The 20,057-nt window shown below is 33.7% G+C and overlaps 2 protein-coding genes across 2 annotated transcripts in view; one reads left to right on the forward strand and one right to left on the reverse strand.

Moving 5' to 3' along the window:
- Positions 1-264: 264 nt before the first annotated feature.
- On the reverse strand, positions 265-3,947 carry LOC149475209 (cytoplasmic FMR1-interacting protein-like). The gene is made up of 3 exons (XM_089713950.1): positions 3,753-3,947; positions 1,526-1,717; positions 265-876 (listed from the first exon to the last, which is right to left on the reverse strand). Exons 1-3 carry the CDS (start codon positions 3,816-3,818, stop codon positions 664-666), a joined length of 471 nt encoding a protein of 156 aa, XP_089570076.1. The 5' UTR covers positions 3,819-3,947; the 3' UTR covers positions 265-663.
- A 376-nt stretch (positions 3,948-4,323) lies between these two features.
- Positions 4,324-20,057, forward strand: part of LOC149475210 (uncharacterized) — a 41,075-nt gene continuing 25,341 nt past the window's right edge. Inside the window, exon 1 of the mRNA XM_089713582.1 lies at positions 4,324-4,579. The gene's annotated coding sequence lies outside the window, so the exon portion shown is untranslated. The remainder of the gene's footprint in view (positions 4,580-20,057) is intronic.

Here is a 20,057-nt window from a genome sequence, read left to right on the forward strand (position 1 = left end):
TAGATTAGATCTTAATATATACAAAATATCTCGTGTCACAATGTTTGTCCTTAATGGACCTCTAAACCACTTAACCGATTATAATAAAATTCGTTAATATATATAAATCTCGTGTCACAATGTTTGTCCTTAATGGACCTCTAAACCACTTAACCGATTATAATAAAATTCGCACACCATGTACAGTTCGATCCAACTTGAGAGATAGGATAGTTTAAACATGTAGGTACCACAGGCGAAGCCGGGGCGGACCGCTAGTAGATTATAGATTTTTGCATAGTCAAGTCAATTGAGATTTGTTTGAAAATACAAAAATAGGATTGCCCACAATCTTACGCAATGTTACGCGAATAAATGGCCTGTTGAGAAAGTTATTTGGGAAGATGGGACAAGATATGGAAACCAATGCTTGTCCGGAGTTAGCGTCGTTGACTGGTACATAGACTGCCGAGATGTGGTGCTCTATTTGTTATCTAAACAAGAGAAGAAAGGTGGCCCAGGCAAGATAATGCAGATAGACCAACGCAAATTTTGAAAGATAAAGCACACTGAAGCTAAAATTTGGTTTAGATTACACTTTTTTACAAGTAAATAAAGTTGACTAAGTACGTTTTAAAATCATTGAATTCCTCATCCATTAAGACAAAACGTTTGGTACAAGAGCTATTCCACAAACAAAACAAAATTTATATCAAATATCAACGGTTCCCTTAACATTAATTGCACGAAATCCTGTAACTCCGCATATATAGCCCTCCTTGCTGCGTCCGCAAAAACTGTCTCCATTCGAGCCACTAACACTTGTAACCCTTTAATCATTGCTATCACTTCGATTGTGGCGAATTTCTCTTCAGAACTATAGTTGTAACGAGTCGCCTGGAGAAAAACAAATATTTTTAAAGTGAAACTTTTATTACATCGTCTCAAACTTTTTGGTCTGTGTAACGCATGTCGCATGACGGTCGAACCATACGATAATTATCGTACAAATACGATAATTTTGTGCCTAAGTTTCACTTTTACCGTCGTTTCATAAAACCACACAACATTTTTTTATTTTGAATTTCAGTAGCATAATTTTGAATAATTTCATCACAAATTCTATTAAAATCGAATAATTTAAATTTTGAAGTTTTAGATTTTCGAACTTTGGGGTGAAAAGACATTGAAGTGATAAAAGAAGCCAGTTTTATAACTTTGTGAATTTATTTGTGTGCTACACTACTAGTATCTGCCACTCCCCATCCTCCCCACTTCCATCCTGCCCTCTACCCGCCCATCCTCCCCTCTACCCGCCCATCCTCCCCTCACCCCACTCATCCTCCCCTCTACCCGCCCATCCTCCCCTCACCCCACCCATCCTCCCCTCTCCCCACTCATCCTCCCTCTCCCCACCTCATCCTTCCCTCTCCCCTCCCATCCTCCCCCCTCCTGACCTCCCCCCTCCTGACCTCTCCCCACTCATCCTTCCCTCTACCCACCCATCCTCCCATCTTCCCACCCATCCTCCCCTATCCCCACTCACCCTCTCATACTCCTCAGCGTCAGGCGGACACCTCGGGTTAGTAGCATGATCTGTAGGATGCAATAACTTCCAAGAACAAAGTTCAATTAATACTGAACACCAAGATGAGAGGAGCTGTAAGCCGCGCAAGCACAAATCGGCGACTGCACGGTTTTCCGTGTCCGAACCGGCCTCTTTGAATGTTGTTGTCACCTGGAGGAGAAAAATATATAATTAACTAGCGGTCCGCCCCGGCTTCGCCCTACCTACATGTTTAAACTATCCTATCTCTCAAGTTGGATCTAACTGCACATGGTGTGCGAATTTTATAATAATCGGTTAAGTGGTTTAGGAGTCCATTGAGGACAAACATTGTGACACGAGATTTATATATATTAATTAAGATAGTACCTAGAGCCATTTTAATAGGCAACATTTGACAGTTCAACAAAATTCAACAACGTAACCTAGTAACGGCGAAATAGAATAATATGTTATTTCGTTTTGTTAGAACTGCACATTTGCTTAGCTTTTTTCAATTACGATTACATATTTATAATAATAATGACGATACAAGTAATTTTAAGATATTTTGATTGTACTGATAAAACCATTCTAAACATAATAAACAATTTCTGGTTGGAAGAAATGACGTCGCTACAATCCAACTACAATCTGTGCTACAATTTTGTGTCAATAAACCTTTTTTTCTTTTTAACTAACAGAGACGTTACTCTAAAAATCGAAATCTGACATCTAGAATCGAATACATTGATTTCTTGTGAATAAAAATCATCATAAATTAATAAATGCGTTGTGTTTTTTTTAATTATGTAGATATTTTGCTCCTTAAATTTACGAAAAAAAGTATATTACTGGGACAGGGGTTCGCCTGATGAATTTTAAAATTGACATGTGTTTCAAGTTCGATTGACAAATGTTTCTAGTCCGTATCGATTAATTCACTTTAATCGATGTTTTTAAGCAGGTTACCTCTCTTCGAAGATAAAATTGATAGACGTCAAATGTTGTCTATTGTGCGCGAGACCTAGGGCGTATTCAGAAAGAAAGCTTGAAACTTATAAGCGCTTATCGGCGCTTGTCATGTTCATATATTTTCCTGCGCGGGTTACCAGCACTGACAGGAAAATATATGAACATGACAAGCGCCGATAAGCGCTTATAAGTTTCAAGCTTTCTTTCTGAATACGCCCATAGGTACTGAAGGCCACTGGGCCTTACAGAAGATGGCAGTGAAGATTTACGTCTGGAAATGAGTCCCGATAACATAAGGTCTACAGAAGTCTTGGTGCCCCTGATAAAAAACATGTTGAAGAGTATACATACAGACTTTTGGAGGGTATATTATGATTGTTTGGGTGACCATGGATTTATCCATAAAAAGGTAAACCATAGCGACCCAGACAATCCCTTCATAGCTCCAGATGGGACACACAACCAGAGAATAGAAGCCCAGCGGCCGCGGCGTCTCGTTTAAAGATTTTGCAGAGACCATTTACATAACAAAGATTTTAGTGGCACAAGTGTCAAATATTTGTGGCGCAGATCTGTAATTAAAAATATAGAAGATCCGTTTTTTGAAATGATAAAATGTATTAAATATACATATAAAATTTTAAATAAATGATTTAATGATAATTTATTTATTTATATATTATAATCAAAACCACAAATTGTGTGAGTTGTACCTAAATGTTTTTCTTTTTCAAAAACTAGTTTTCCTCACAAAAAAAGGTACTTACCTCCCCACTTTGCGCACGGCGCTTCATTCAGGGCGCACGATTCAAATATTTCTCTTCATTTTTCATTGTTAAGAATTACAAAAACAATTATTCATGTCCGCAGAGAAACAAAAGCAGTTATGCAAAGTCGCTACCCGCTAACTATTCGACACCTCATAACACTTGAAATTCCGGGATCACGTCATTGAGTTACTAGTTACCTACATTATAGTAGTACATACCTAATTACCTAGTAACTCAATGGATCACGTTATAAAATTTAACCAAACCTACTGCATACATATTATTATGTAGTTAAAAAGGTATCATGAAATAAACTAATCAAAACAACGTCATCCTTATTTATATTAGACCGAAAATAAAATAATGTACAAAGAAAGCTTGTACATATAATTTTACTTTGGAATTTTCATTCAAAGGATATAATATACAAACAACAAATTGCAGTACGAATAAAGAATAAATTAGTAAAAGAAATCAAATACCTGAATACAGTCAATGCGTTTTACATTTTGGTTCTTATTAAATGCAACAATGGAAATAAATTTCATTGTTCAAGACCTCCAAAGGACGACAAAACAAATTCCAATTTGTGTTCAGCGTAAAAAGCGAAATCTCAGAGATAAGACTTATCGTTGTTGTTTTCGTTACGAACAGCATAATATACATATTTTATAGACTTTTATTCTCACTATATCACAATACGTTAATTCATAACTAACCATTTGCCATCACAGTTTACCATTTTCTATAATTTTATTTAACTTTTTTTTACACTTCCTTTTTATTCAAGGAATTTTTATCTTACCAGCCAGCTTACCTAATTATTCGATGAACTTTAAAAATAATTCATTTAAAAACGCTTTAATTATTTTTTTATACAATGAAAAATATTTTCTAAATAATTATTTAAAAATAGGTATAACGAATTATATGCTTGCTAAAAGAATTAAAACTAAAATTATGTAACATAATAATTTTATATCGCATAGTAAAACGTCGTATAACGTAAAAATCTTGTCGTATCAACTGTCACTGTCAAACTGTAGGCCATTTTGTTTTGTTGATGGATCGTACATGAGACAAGACAATTACTTGTCGAGATCGTGTGATGGTGGATGTTGTGCTTGCGCAGCATATCATGAGCCCATAGTTTAGCGATAAAAGTTTTTAAAGTATTTGTACTTTTACATGTAAATAACTCGCACGTGAACAGTGTAGTGTACAAGTGAAAGTGCAAAACTTGGTGTGGTGTTTTTGCAAAAAATATCTGCATAATCCGACGTCAGGCGGCCCATATTATTTGTACTTGGTAAATATTTTCCTTGTGTTTTATTCATGTATAGTATGAGTATAATATATGTTATCTGTGTTCCATAAAACCTTCTTGTCGAAATTTAAAAAATAATAAAGGCGCTAATTTCGCATGAATCGGAATGTTACTGACATACGTAAGCGATAAAATTAGTACCTACGTAGAACATGTGAGAATTTTTATTTAATGTACACATAAATGCTAATTGCATAATATATAACAACTGTTTATTTGTTTGTCTGATTGTCAGCAAAATATGCCACAATAACATAATTTCCATATTTAAAAAACACATTTAAAAATAGAACGTCAATTTGTTTTTAATTAAAGATGTGCAATTCTTTTGGACAGTTTTTTCAGTAAAATTATATTGCAATAGACTAATAATTGTCTACAACTTCGTCTAAAATATTTGTGGAATATTATTAAGAACTAAATAACGATATTAAAAGCCTCTTTCACTTTAAAAATATTACCAGGACAAGTTTTATAAGAATTTAATGAACAATATGGAAAGATATGATGCAAAAATCAAGAAACAACCACTTCATGATAGAGAAGGTACCATTTATAATTTATTATATAAGATAATGAACTGTACTCTGACATTCTTTTCTGTAGAGCATTATGGTTACATCAATAAAAAAACATACAATCTATGAAGCATGATTGAGCTGTTAAGATTTCAACACTCAATCAAAAAATTTGCGCCCACATTTTCAAAGAAAAACCTGCATAGTTTCCATTCCCGTGGGATTTCTGGGACAAAACCTACATGTTATTCCTAGTTACCATCTATATTTGTGCTAAATTTCATTGTAATCGGTTCAGTTGTATTTGTGTGAAAGAGTAATAAACATACATACACATACATACATCCTCACAAACTTTCGCATTTATAATATTAGTAGGATAATATGATATCCCTCTCCTCTAACTAATTTCCTTCCGTACTCCGGTTGTCTGGAAGAAATCGCTATTTAGCGATAAGACCGCCATTTGTTTTAATTTATAATTAGATTAAGTTCATATTTAAGTTATCTAAGAGCAATAAAGGATAAATAAATAAATAAATATTTTATGTATTACTTGCAAAATGCAGTTAACAGCTTCCTAATATAATAATAATCTTTTAAATACATCTTCTATTTACATATCAACAAAAATGACTTGCAATATATATATGTAGATAACTTTAGATAGATGGTTAATAAATTTTTTTATGTATGATTCACATAAACATCCATAACTACTAATATTATAAATGCGAAAGTAACTCTGTCTGTCTGTCTGTTACTCAATCACGCCTAAACTACTGAACCAATTTTCATGAAATTTGGTATAGAGATATTTTGATACCCGAGAAAGGACATAGGCTACTTTTTATCCCGGGAAAATGACGCAATCCCGGAAATCCCACGGGAATGGGAACTATGCGGGTTTTTCTTTGACTGCAAAGGCGAAGCCGCGGGCGGAAACCTAGTAAAATATATTTCTATATCTTATGTGATACTCTGGTACATAAGCTACATCATGGCCAAGTATCATTAGGAACTGCTCAGTAGTTTTCACATGACAGAGTGGTGAACACACATCCTGTATGTATTTTCCTCCCTTTAAATTGTATCATTGCTATTGACTATAGCGGTACGTAGAAAGGAGCCTGTATGCTACCCAGTAAGCTATTTGCTTAACAAATTTGAGTTAAATCGAACAAGGATTTTCATTTACATGAGGACAACACACTTTACGCTACCTTTAAACATCTTTCGATTTTCGAAGAATTTCTTACTATTTTGTTAGAAATAAAATCCTCCAGTGTCTTGATTTTCTTGAGAATATTATGTTGGAGAATAGGAAAACAATTATTTCCCTTAGTTAATAGGTGTGTTTCAAATAATTTTTACTATAGTAGTTTTTGTATTTATGTATTAGAAACATTGACATAATATAAACACTTCTTCATAATGGTCTATTAAAAGGTCATCAAAAATATATTCAGAGCAGCCTTAATGCTTGAAATATTGATCTTCAAATAAGCACCTTATTCCATGGCAGTAATGTTCAAAGTCCATTGTATTGCTTATTAGAAAACTCTGCTTTCTAGATTGAGTGAAGGCAGAGTTATGCTTCGGACAATTTTTTGAGTGTAATTATGAATTGTGCTTATGATAAAAAATATTAAAATCTTTTCCTCTTTCAGTATGTATATTTATATAATTTAAAGCCCAAATAACAAAAACAGGAAGCTCTATGGTGATAAAAGTATGACACATTTTAAAACTTCATATATATATGTACATATGTGTATTTTTAAATACATACTGTATGAATTAACTTACAAATTAAATCTACTAATATTATAAATGCCAAAGTTTGTGAGGATGTGTGCCGATTCTCAGACCTACCCGATGTGCACACAAAATTTCATGAGAATCGGTCCAGCCGTTTTGGAAGAGTATGGTAACTAACATTGTGACAGAGGAATTTTATATAATATATTAGAAGACGAAGATAGATTTTTTATCATCATTGTCTTTGTTTTCCTTGATATTTTTTTGTAATTATAATGATTACATAGTAATGATGTAATTAATATGAGCAGACAATAATAACTCGTTCCAGTTTTCTTATCTATGCAATGTCACAGATTTACATAATTTTTTTAGTTCAAAACAGGACAAAATCTGTTTAACAACAGCTGTCTTTGTAACTGATAAGTGATAACCATTTTTGAAGTGAAACTTCTTTAGGCGCGTTGGGAGTAAAATTTCAAGATCGCGTCATGGCAACACCGTCACGTCATGAAGTAAAGCGAGGATTTTGTTCTTTTTTCAAATCAACCCTTATAAGGTTGAAATAAGGGATGGAATTTTATCTCCAGCTGTCATTAATGGAAATAATTTGTTTATTATCAAGGAACACTTTTATATTTTACAATGATGCTTACATTTGGAAACATGAGCACCAAATAAAATTTACCTTTATTAGTGACTAAATCCTTCATGCGCGCCCGTTCACCCATTATTTTCTCAGTCCCCATTCGCAATTCTATAGATAGGAGAACCGTGTCCCAGCTGTGGGAACGTATATGGGCTGATGATGATGACAATGATGATTTTATGGTTTACTAGATTTCCGTCCGCGGCTTCCCGTGGGATTTCCGGGATAAAACCTATCCTATGTGTTATTCTGATGTATAAGCTATATTGTGGTAAAGTTTCATTCAAATCCATTCAATAGTTTTTACGTGAAAGAGTAACAAACATCCATACATCCATACTTACAAACTTTCGCATAGTTCCCGTTCCCGTGGAATTTCCGGGATAAAACCTATCCTATGTGTTAATCCAAGTTACCCTCTATGTGTGTGCTTAATTTCATTGTAATCGGTTCAGTAGTTTTTACGTGAAAGAGTAACAAACATCCATACATACAAACTTTCGCCTTTATAATAGTAGTAGGATATTAAGAAAGATATTAAGATATTAACATGCAGTGTTTCATTTCGTACGTATATCAGGGTGTGGCGTCCCCCGAATCGCCACAGTATGAATAGTAAACAGTATGGTAATCAATTTTCTTAATTGATAATTAAAATTTAATTAATCAATACAATAATTTCCTAAGCACCAAGGAAACAATAGGCTTCATAACTTCATTCAGATTTATAGTAACTAAAAGTAATCAATAAATAATTACTCAAGGACAAGTGAAACAATATGCTTCATTGGTATTGTTTTATTTTAATAACATTTGAGTACTGTTCTGTAGAAGTACTGTACTTACCAATTATACCAATTTACAAATAAAAGTTAAATATGGAAATAAAACTATTTTAGCACGTTATATTAACATAAACATTATAAGTGTGTAACCCCGTGACCCCGAATTATTATGTCTATTCGCCTTGAGATCCGCGTATTCGTGCTAAAACCCGTTTTTCGTACGTAATAAAAAGGAAAACGAATGTGGGAACAGTGGTTCGACGAATGTGTAAATGCACCATTAAAATTTTGTTTTCTATGTTTGTGTGATCATTTAAGAACGTTTTAAAGCTACATGATAAATGTGTCGTGTTTCTATATCATAATACGGCTAGACTAGATTTCCACCTGCGGCTTCGCCTGCGTTTTTAAAGAAAAACCCGCATAGTTCCCTTTCCCGTGAGATTTCCGGGATAAAACCTATCCTATGTCCAAGTTACCCTCTATATGTGTGCTAAAATTCATTGTAATCGGTTTAGTAGTATTTGCGTGAAAGAGTAACAAACACACACACACACACACACATATCCTTACAAACTTTCGCATTTATACGTAATATTATATTATATTGTGATATTGATGCTACAGGATATATCGTGTTTCATGAGTATGTTTGTGTGAGTGAGCCGATTCCAACGTTTTGAAGGAAGTTTCAATACTGTTCGATATTTATACTGTGGTATTGATGCTACTTCATATATCGCATATCAAAATGCAGATGTCGAATGTAAGTTTAAACGATGCGTATTCTTGTGTAGTTGTGTGAGTTAGTCACACGAACGTTTTGTACTGTACATTATTTATAGATACTGTACTATTGATGCTACAAAAAATATCGTGTTCCCGTATGTTGATGCGTATGTTTGTGTGAGTGAGTCATATCGAACGTTTTGTACTGTTCATTATTTATACTGTGGTGTTGATGTTACATTAAATATCATGTTCCAATATCACAATGCAGGTGTCGAATGTATCATAGTGATAACAACACGGATGAAGACAATGAGTCGGCAGAATTTGGAATAAGATAAAAAAAACAGATGACTTAAATTCGATCTTATAGTTTGTCATTAATCGTATTAAATTATGATCAATAACTTTTGATCTTTTTATTAGTCATTTTATGACTGCCACACGCTATAGTACACCTGATAGGTCCATCTGCATCAACAAAGTCTAGGATATCTGGTATTTCATTAAATACATATAACAATATCTATAATAATTTTAAATTTTCAATGAAAATATTAATTTTTCCCACCAAGGTGGAAACTTGGATAGTAAAGATCTTCAATTCTTGTCAGAAAACTACACAATTTGACTAAAATTAGCCATTTTTTTCCAAAAATTGAATAACCAATCCCTAGACTTTATTGATGTGTGACCTGCGCAGATAGATCGGAATGTGTGGGAATATACCTATACCTACGGTAGACCTTGGGTAGACCATAACATATAATTTGGCTTACATGATAGATCTACGAATGTTTTGTTATTTGTTGTAGGCATAATTACTAAAAAATAGTTGAGGTACACCTTGGGTAGACCATCCTACTTAATATTATAAATGCCAAAGTTTGAGGATGTGTATGTGTGTGTTTGTTACTCTTTCACGCAAATACTACTGAACCGATTGCAATGAAATTTAGCACACATATAGAGGGTAACATTGGATTAACACATAGGATAGGGTTTTATCCAGGAAATCCCACGGGAACGGGAACTATGCGGGTTGTTCTTTGAAAAAGCGGGCGAAGCCCCGGACGGAAATCTAGTAACTCATAAATGAAGAAGTTTTTAATTTGTGTTTGATAAACTATACTCAGCGTATTGGAATCGGTAGAAATTTTATTTTGATTTGTTGTTTTAATTTTTTCCTCCTAATATTTTAATCTAACTGTTTATCAAAACACGTACGTGATGATTATTCTTTGTTTGTATTTCACAACCTTTTTAATCTTGACCTGATGATAGATTATCATATATTAAAAACTCAAAGGTGACTGATATAGTGATCTATCAACGCACAGCCCAAACCACTGGACGTATCGGGCTGAAATTTGGCATGCAGGTAGATGTTAGGACGTAGGCATCCGCTAAGAAAGGATTTCCCAAAATTCTTGCGGGAACGGGAAAAAACGGGGATGCATGTACAAAGTCGTGGGCGGAAGCTAGTGCATAATATAAAACATTTTCGAGGCACGAGGGGCAATGGGACAAAAAAGCAGCTTGTTCATAATATAATATTATATGTAATAATTTACATGTTATTACATAATACTATTTCGGACATATTTTCAACGATAATTAATCCTCCCTTGTCCCTTGTCCCTTGTTCCGCGTTCCCGCGCCCACCCGGGTGAGCGCCCGTCCGATTAGGGCCCTTCTGGCCTCCTCCACTCAAGCGACAGCTCAAGCCGAGGTTCGTGGTCCCCGTCAAGGGGGGACGCCCTTGTGCATGTCGCTACCAGGGTGAACCTTCAGTTCACCCCCGCGTCCGCGTTAAAATGTAGAAGCCCTTCTGGCTAACATTGAGAGACACCACACAAAAAAAAAAAAAAAAAAAACGAAAAGTTGTAACGATACTTTTTTCTATAGTTGTGTGGCGTGCGCGTGTTTCTCTGTCCGTCTCTCTCTAACTTAAAACTGAATCTTTTTATTTTGTTTTTATTCCGGGCAAGAGATGTTTATATAATAATCAATTAGGTACCTAATTAAATACATACTTACAAGCTAATCAGGCAAAACAAGGAAAATAGCATACTATTGATAAATTATATACAAATGTATAGTCAAGTAAAACGTTTTCCTCAACTTAAATATAACTTGGAATCATTCGAATTAAGTTATTTTTTATAATTTTATAAGCAATGACGTAAAATAATTTTTATGTTTTCTATTTACTAATATTATAAAGCTGAAAAGTTTGTTTGTTTCTATGAACGCGCTAATCTTAGGAACCACGGGTCCGATTTGAAAAAGTATTTCACTGTTAGATTGTCTATTTATCGAGGAAGGCTATAGAGTACCTATAGGCCCTATAGGTACTCTATAGCCTTATAGTATAGGGTATAGAAGTTCCTGAGATTAGCACGTTCAAATAAATAAATATAAAAAAATAAAAAGTTCATTTATTTGCCTTCACAACTTAAAACTATTACAAAGGAACTAAATATGTAAACGTGTAGCATTTTCGTTGTGAAGGAATAGGTCTTTGAAAGACCTGTAGTACAGATCACTAGCCCCCCTCGCGGATAGCACTACTAGAATACATATAAAGTTTCAATAACTAAATATCAATCACAATAAGAAGAGAAAAACAAAAACAATAGACTGAACTTAAATTTACTTCTGCTTAAAAAATAACTTAAAATTATATACGTGACCAGTGTGTTAGTGAGTGTTTGTCTGCATGTATGTGTGCGCGTGTATATGTATGTTTGTATGTGTGAGTGTGCGTGAATGTGTATGTTTGTGTGTGCGTCTACGTGTGTGTGTGTGTGTACGTGCGTTTTTTAGTTTGTGCGTGTGTGTGCCATACACAATAAGATGTTAATACAGTGCGGAATAAACATTAAGTTTTTATATTTAAAAGATTTTCAGTTTGTTGGTAATCTAGGGTTTTCAAATAATTAGTTACGGCTGATTTACAATTATATTTATTTTGAGGATATATGTTTAACGTTTTATTTAGTCGGTTATAAAGAAAAGGTCCCAAAAAACAGAAAAAATTGTGTGAATGAAAACTTTTGAATTGTAAGGTCGGGCATATTTTATCTTTACGACGTTGGCTAGATTGTAGGTTTTTGTCAAAAACTAGTTGAGAATGCTGTTTTATGATTGTCTGAAGTATAAATGATTGCCTAACCGTCAGTAAGTCCCACTTTTTGTAAAGCTCGGTGGTAGGAAAACGGTAAGGGAGGCCAGCACCAACTTTGAGGATCGAGCGCTGGGCACGCTCAACTTCTATCAGGTAACTCTTAGCACTACCGCCCCAAGATGTGATACAATAATTTATTAAAGAGCTACAAAGGGCAAAGTAAACCATTTTAATGACTTGGTGATCTCCTATATGTCTTAAGCCTTTAAAAATGTAAATTAATTTACGCAGTCTTGTAACAAGAACATTTATATGTGGTTTGAAAGATAGGAGCTGATCAATAGTTATGCCCAGATATTTAATAATTTCAGTCCTCTCGAGTATTGGACATTGGCAATTCGGAAGAATGGAAGAACAAGAGTGAGCAGCAATAGCAAAAGATGAAGATGGAAGCATTTTATTTCTATGTGCAAAGACCATATATTTTGTTTTCGTTACGTTTAACGTTAGAATGTTGCGTTGTAGCCAGTTACAGACACTATTAAATCCCTGTTGAGCGTAATTGAATACCTCCTCCCATGAATTGCCAACAAAGAAAAGGGCAGTATCATCGGCAAAAGTGATGACTTTTCCATTGGAAAGATTGAGGTTGCACAAACCATTGATATAAATCAAGAAAAGCGTTGGCCCGAGTATACTTCCTTGAGGAATTCCATATTTAACTGATAGTTCATCACTAGTTGCATCACTATTTAGCCTGACACGTTGTCTTCTATCAGTCAAATAGTCACTGATTAGTTTTAATGGGATATCACGTACACCGATGCTTTCTAGTTTATCTAATAGGTGAGGGATAGAGACTGTGTCGAATGCTTTTGCCAAATCAAGAAAGATCGTTAAACAATTTTTGTGTTTATCTAAATTATTGATGATAGAGTTGACTAGCTCATGGACAGCATCACTAGTGGATTTGCCACGTCTAAACCCATATTGATTTAAAGAAAGCTTACTATTTGACTCTAAGAAACCAATTAATCTTTTATTTACTAGACGTTCTAAAATTTTGGATAGTGTTGGCAATATTGATATAGGCCTGTAATTATTCACACAGTCTCTATCACCTCCCTTATGTATTGGATTTATCAAAGCTATTTTAAAAGCGTTAGGGAATATACCCGATACCAAGCTCAAGTTGCAGATATGTAATATTGGTGGAATCAACAAGTTAGCATACCTCTTAACAATTTTTCCTGAAATAAAGTCAACACCGGAGAGAGAATCATTATTTAAACCATTAATAAGATTTTGTATTTCTTCTTTATCAGTGGGAAGTAAGACAAGTGAATCAAGAGAGGATGAACAACTTGGATATAAATATGAGTCAGTTACTGGATGTGAATTTTGATTCAAGCTGATTATCTTATCCGCCAATTCAGCACCAACGTTAGCAAAGAAATTATTAAAATCATTAGCACTTTGGACAGGATTTTTAGACCCTAAGCTAATTTTACCAATTGATGTTTTTTTACAGTTACAAATAGATTTTATAGAATCCCATATTTTTTTATTATTTCCTTTACATTTCTGGACTTCTTGCTTTTCAAAGTTTCGTTTTGCCTTTCTCAATAGAGCGTTACAAAAGTTCCTATAGCGATGATAAGTAACTTTTAGCGTTTCGTTATTAGGATTTCGCTTTAATTTTTTATGTAAATTATCACGATTTCGCATCACGCGCAAAAGTGATTTAGTTATCCATGGTTTACGTATTCTTTGCCGTAATGGAGTTTTAAAAGTACGAGTATTTTTAATTATGAAGCTTGATAAACAGTTTATCAATTTATCAGTAGCAAGGTTAGCATCATTAAATTCAGAAATATAATTGAAATTAAAAGAAGATAAATCTGCGTCAAGGCCCGAGAAATCCACCAGATACGATTTATTAGAGTTATTGAACGACGATGTTACTTGCTGTAAGTTGACGGCAACACACTCATGGTCCGTGATAGATGATTCAATTATAAAGCAAGTAGCTTTTAGATTAGTTCTGATCATAGCATGATCGAGGCAAGTCCTCCCGTGAGTTGGCACAATGTGGCCAGGTAAGATGCAATGACCAGCTAGTAAATTAAGGTAATCGTATGCCCGTTTATCAGTTGTGTTTGATGAGATATCTATATTAATATCACCACACAATATAATATTTTTATAAGAACTAAGTTTTGTGAGGAGTACGTCTAGAGAGTTTATGAATTTCGATGTATTCGTTTGGCTCGGCGGGCGATATATTGCAATAATACAAGTATCTGAATTTACGGACAGTAATAAACAGTTAGTATCACTAATACAAGGTTCCTCGTGCGTTACAATGAGGTATTTGTTGTAATAAATAACTACTCCTTCGTTTTGAGTGTTATGAGAAGATGTAGAAATGTAATGGTAATTATCAAGACTTGGGATGTTTCTAGTTGATGACAGCCAACATTCCGATAACACAAGTATGTCCCACGAAATATTAGATCTTTGGAGAAATGTTATAAGATTCGGCATGTTACGGTTAATACTGCGTATATTTTGTGACAAGAGATTCAAATTGAGTTTACTATTAGAATTTATGAGATGTTTATCAATGTCATCTATGTCGCATATTATAGAATTGGCCACTTGTATATTATCTAGATCAGAGTTTAAGGTTTCAACTATTGGCATCATTTTAAGTAATATATGAAACGGGGTAAAATTACGTGTCGACGGCAACACCGTGGCACGTTAATTCTATAATAATTATTGTAATAAAAATAATAATATAAACTCTGATCATAAACGCAAGTGGCTATTAGCTGTTTTTTAATTAGTAAGTAAAATAGAAAATTGATATTGGTAATAACTGTATGGCACTTTTTATTTATAGGAATAGGTATGATATTTATGTTTAGTGTAAATGTGTATAAAATACAGCATGTGTGTGGGTAACTGGATTTTGTGTATTTTGTGTTGTCAAACAAACAAACAAACTTTTTAGTAATATTAGTATAGATATGTATGTATTCCTAATAACATAACATAAGAAAACATAACATAATAATAACATAAGAATTCTATAAAAATTATTTTACGTCAATCCTTATAACATTAAAGATATGACGTCAAGCAGTGGAAAGTATGTATGTCTCTTTCTATCTCGTATTGTTTGTTTAAGAAAGAAAGAGACAACTAGTAATCACTATTTCTTAAAGTTGTGTTAAAAGTCAAGGATTTTAAGTAATGTTGTAATTTGCCATCAAAAATTTACCATGTTTATATTTAGCGTGCTAATTGCAAAATAAAAACATTAAATTTCGATTTTACCTACTATAGAAAATGCTATAGGAATATAAATAGATAACTATTTATTATCAAAGTATATCGAATATCAATTGGTACACTCGAAAATAACTCTTTTTAATCATTATATTAGTCATAGATTATGCAGTGATAAAAACTGTATAATTTGTACTCTGTACTAAACGCGTTACGCGCTTATCTCAGGAACTGGTCCGATTTGAAAAATTATTTCAGTGTTTGATAGCCCGTTTATCGAGGAAGGCTATAGGCTATATATTATCATCACGCTAAGACCAACAGGAGCGGAGCAATGCGGATAAAACCTACCATATATGTATAATCCTTCTGTTGTAGCGTGAAAGACAAATAAACGAACAAAATGTTTCCTCTTTATAATTTGAAGATACGAAAACATAACCCGTTGCATCTTGGTAATAAAAACCATAGTGACACTAAAAACATATAGCGGCTATTTAACCCTATTTAAGTTGATGACGTCATAGGCTACCTAAGCCAGTCCTAACCGGTCTGCTCTGCGTCAGTCTTTAAAATTCATGTTTTTATCGAGAATATTTACTTTTTGCAAAACCTGCTGAACAGTTGTGAAAGCTTGAGTTTCTTAACGCATGGTGATCTATATTTTAAATTATATTTATTTGCAAGAATGTGAAACAATTACTGACTCCTATTTACTCGAATTTTGACCCACTAACGGACTTATTTTTTAATTCAAACCTTGTACCCTTGTCAAATGTTTATCTATACTAATATTATAAAGAGGAAAAGTTTGTAATTATGTATGTATGTATGGTTTTCACGCATAAACCTCTCAACCGATTTTGATGAAATTTGGCACAGACAATCTTTAGACCCTGAGAAAGAACATAGGCTACCTTTTATTGCGAAATATGTACCACGGGCGAAGCCGGGGCGGACCGCTAGTGTTTAACAATTTCATGAGTTTAAACTTTTAACGCGGTTTTTAGATTTCTTTGACTACCTGTATTAAATATTATAGTTAACATACAAGTGACGAGTGTCGACCAGTTTTCCAGCTTGTAATTTATTTAATTGAAAAAGTAATTTAAAAAGTCGATAGTGTCATAGCTAGACTACGATACACCAAGCCACAGACTAAAAAAGACAACAAATTAAGAACAGTTACACTAGCTCATCGCCGAGTCATGGTGACTATCACTTTAATAATATGTCCTTGGAATGCTGTGATCCTAGTACTTTTAGGCGAATGATTTTGATGATGTTTGCATGTTTGTTACTTTTTACGCAAGAACGGATGATATAATTACAATTAGTATCTATATTATAAGTATACTAATATTTACATAGTATAAAATAAAGTCGCTCTCTGCCGTCTGTGTGTCTGTATGCGTAGATCTTTAAAACTACGCAACGGATTTTTATGCGTTTTTTTGAGAGCAGTTCTTGAGAAAAGTTCAAAAACTCGATACTCCTATAGGTATGGGCAAGTCTAGGTAGACCACGATACTCCAAGCCACAGACTAAAAAACACAACAAAATAAGACCAGTTACACTAGATCATCGCTTAAGGAAACCCGCCGAGTCATGGTGACTGTGGCTTTTATACGTCCTTGGAATCCTGTGATCCTAGTACTTTTAGGCGAATGATTTTGTTATGTTTGCATGTTTGTTAGTCTATTACGTAAGAACGGGTGATATCTATATTATATGCTTTAATAATAAAATATTTTTTGTACTAAATTTATACATATTATATATTTTTATACATATAAATCTGAAGAGTTTGTTTGTTTGAACGCGCTAATCGCAGGAACTACTGCACCGATATCAAAAAAAATCCAGAATTGGATATGTATGACTACTACTTAATACAAGAAATTAAAAAAAAACGTAAAGTAATCGCTAATCTATACTAATATTATAAAGCTGAAGAGTTTGTTTGTTTGTTTGAACGCGCTAATCTCCGACTACTGGTCCGATTTGAAAAATTCTTTCGGTGTTAGATAGCCCATTTATCGAGGAAGGCTATATATATCATCACGCTAAGACCAACAGGAGTGAAACCGCGGGGAACAGCTAGTAGCTTTTTTATAATGGTAAAAGAATTTTCCAAATCGGTTGAGCAGTTTTTTAACAGTTTTGTAACCTGTGTTTTAATTTTTGATTTACTACTTTGAGCGACTGTAGTCTATACCTAATATATAGTTTACTTTTCCTTGTTTTTAAATATGTATGTTTTATAATTAAGTGTAGGCGAAGCGATTGAATTGATTTACGTCAATACAATAATTGCTTATAAATATTGTGAGGAAAAAATATTAACTAAAAACTAACATATATATGTATTTGTAACTGTTTACGTCCACGGCTTTGTCATAAAATTACACTCAATAAATGAGTCACCTAAATCACGAGCTATCCGATAATTAAATTCTCATCGAAATCGGTCCAGCCGTTATGACATTATCTGGGTCTTATGCGTTCAGTTGTAACTTGCAACTAAAAAAATATTGCCTATGCCTCTCACTTCTCAGGAAAAATAAAAAGATAGTAAAATACACTAAGATTTCTGAACTTTTTGCAGGTATGTAAAAACAAACAAACAAAAACATCAAAATTACCAACTTACCTTCGAGACCAAATGTCTAGAATAAAATGCAGGCTTTATTTTAATAAAACAACGCTAAAACCTGTTTCACACGTTCTCAGAATTTACAATTTAAGGCTTTATTATGCACTCAGCTTTAAAAACGCGTATTTGTAAAAATCTATACAGGGTGTCCCACTATTGGTTATACTAAGCGCGAAGGAACTTGTAGTTTTGTATATACTGATCACGTAAAAAATACTTTACAAAATTACGTCACAAATTTTTTGCTAAATTTTTGCTGAAAATCCATCTTTTCTTCTCTAGCTTCGCGCAGCCGGCATATACCGCTTCTCTAATGTGAGAATTTTGTCTATGAAAACATAATCTTAAACGATAGCTCACGTGCGGGTGGCAAAGTTGGGCGGGTTGCTTGTTATGGGTGTACACATAGAGTTTTAAGAATTCATCAATTCTATAAGTATTTTTCAATTTTATAAGTATTTTTACGTATTCAGCGTATGAAAAACTATAACCTCCTTTGAGCTTAGTATACCAACAGTGGGACACCCTATATATGCCCCGGCTTCGCTTTGTCTAAATCCTAATTAAGTATGTATACCTTCTATATACCCTCAATTCTAAAGCCTTCCTCGAGTATCAAAGTATTACAAAAAAGAGCGTGTGTGCCGAGCACACGTGTCAGAAGTGAAACTTCTTTCGCATTTGACAAAATCGTCGCCTCACGCCATGACGTGACGGTATTGCCATGACGCGACCTTAAAATTTTCTCTCAACGCGCCTAAAAAAGTTTCACTTCACACTTCTGAATGTACAAAGTTTGAATTTAAATCTGGGTCCAAATCTAGTCTAAATGAGACGGTTACATGTGCATACAAACATACAGGTGAAGCTAATATAAGCATTAAGCATGTTATGAAGCCTGATATCACACCACTAGCTGTGCCCTGCGGTTTTACCCGCAGTGCTCCACTCCTGTTGGTCTTAGCGTGATGATATATAGCCTATAGCCTTCCTCGATGAATGGGCTAACACCGAAATAATTTTTCAATTCGGACCAGTAGTTCCCGATATTAGCGCATTCAACCAAACAAACTCTTCAGCTTTATAATATTAGTATAGATTATAATAAGCTCTAATAAATAACTTAGTATTATTAATGCTCTTGCCTCTCTAAACATGAAAAATATGGGTTTTTATAACGATCTAAGTCTTAAGTGGGTTTTTTGATGTAGCAATTATTTAATATTATTTGATGTAATAAGACCTATAAATACGTAATATGTACCAGATGATTCGGAATATGAACATAGAAATAAAAAACATGATTTATTTAAAATAAACTATTGTTACAAAGATATAAACTCTTCAACTAATTTATATTTAAAACGTCTGGGATCGCATTAAGCAGCCATAATATGAATTTGCAAGTCAGTTCAGTTCACGGCGTAAACTGACTGGAAATATGAGGTCATACGGCCCCTGGTCAAATAAATTTATCAATGAATTTTTTTTAATCCTCGATAACGGCACAGTATTACAATATTATTTCCTAATACTGTGATAACGGCTTGCATAAATATTAAATGACTCCCTCCAAGTTATGAATGAAGGAATGAAAAATTAATTATTTACACATTTAACAATATACAGAGGGCGGCCTTAACGCAGACAGCGATCTCTGCCAGGCATCCCAAACGACAAGGACAAATTCTAAATATGGTTACATAGTTATGATTAGAAGTACCTAATAAAAGTATAGGTACTTGTAAAAAAATTTAACTTGGTGTGGTACATTTAATTTTCAAATAAATAAATTACAATCTACAATATTGAACGTACTGTAGACAACTAGACTCAATCGCCTATTAAAAGTTCGTCAAAAATGCCCGAGCGTTGTATTGCACTGGAAAACATGCATTGGAATTAACACCTTATTCCGTGGCAGTAATGTTCAAA

Source organism: Colias philodice, chromosome 31 (genome assembly GCF_061535455.1).
Source record: "Colias philodice isolate Cphi_HAF_F1 chromosome 31, ilColPhil1 Martin Lab GWU primary, whole genome shotgun sequence".
Classification (NCBI taxonomy): Eukaryota; Metazoa; Arthropoda; class Insecta; order Lepidoptera; family Pieridae; genus Colias; species Colias philodice.

What these genes read in the sequence shown, in the direction of transcription:
- LOC149475209 (XM_089713950.1), bottom strand. Translation starts at nt 3,818, where the DNA reads ATGAAATTTATTTCCATTGTTGCATTTAATAAGAACCAAAATGTAAAA. An exon ending in AACGCATTGACTGTATTCAG is followed by an intron (nt 1,718 to 3,752) that starts GTATTTGATTTC and finishes TTTCTCCTCCAG; the next exon opens with GTGACAACAACATTCAAAGA. An exon ending in ACGCTGAGGAGTATGAGAGG is followed by an intron (nt 877 to 1,525) that starts GTGAGTGGGGAT and finishes GTTTTTCTCCAG; the next exon opens with GCGACTCGTTACAACTATAG.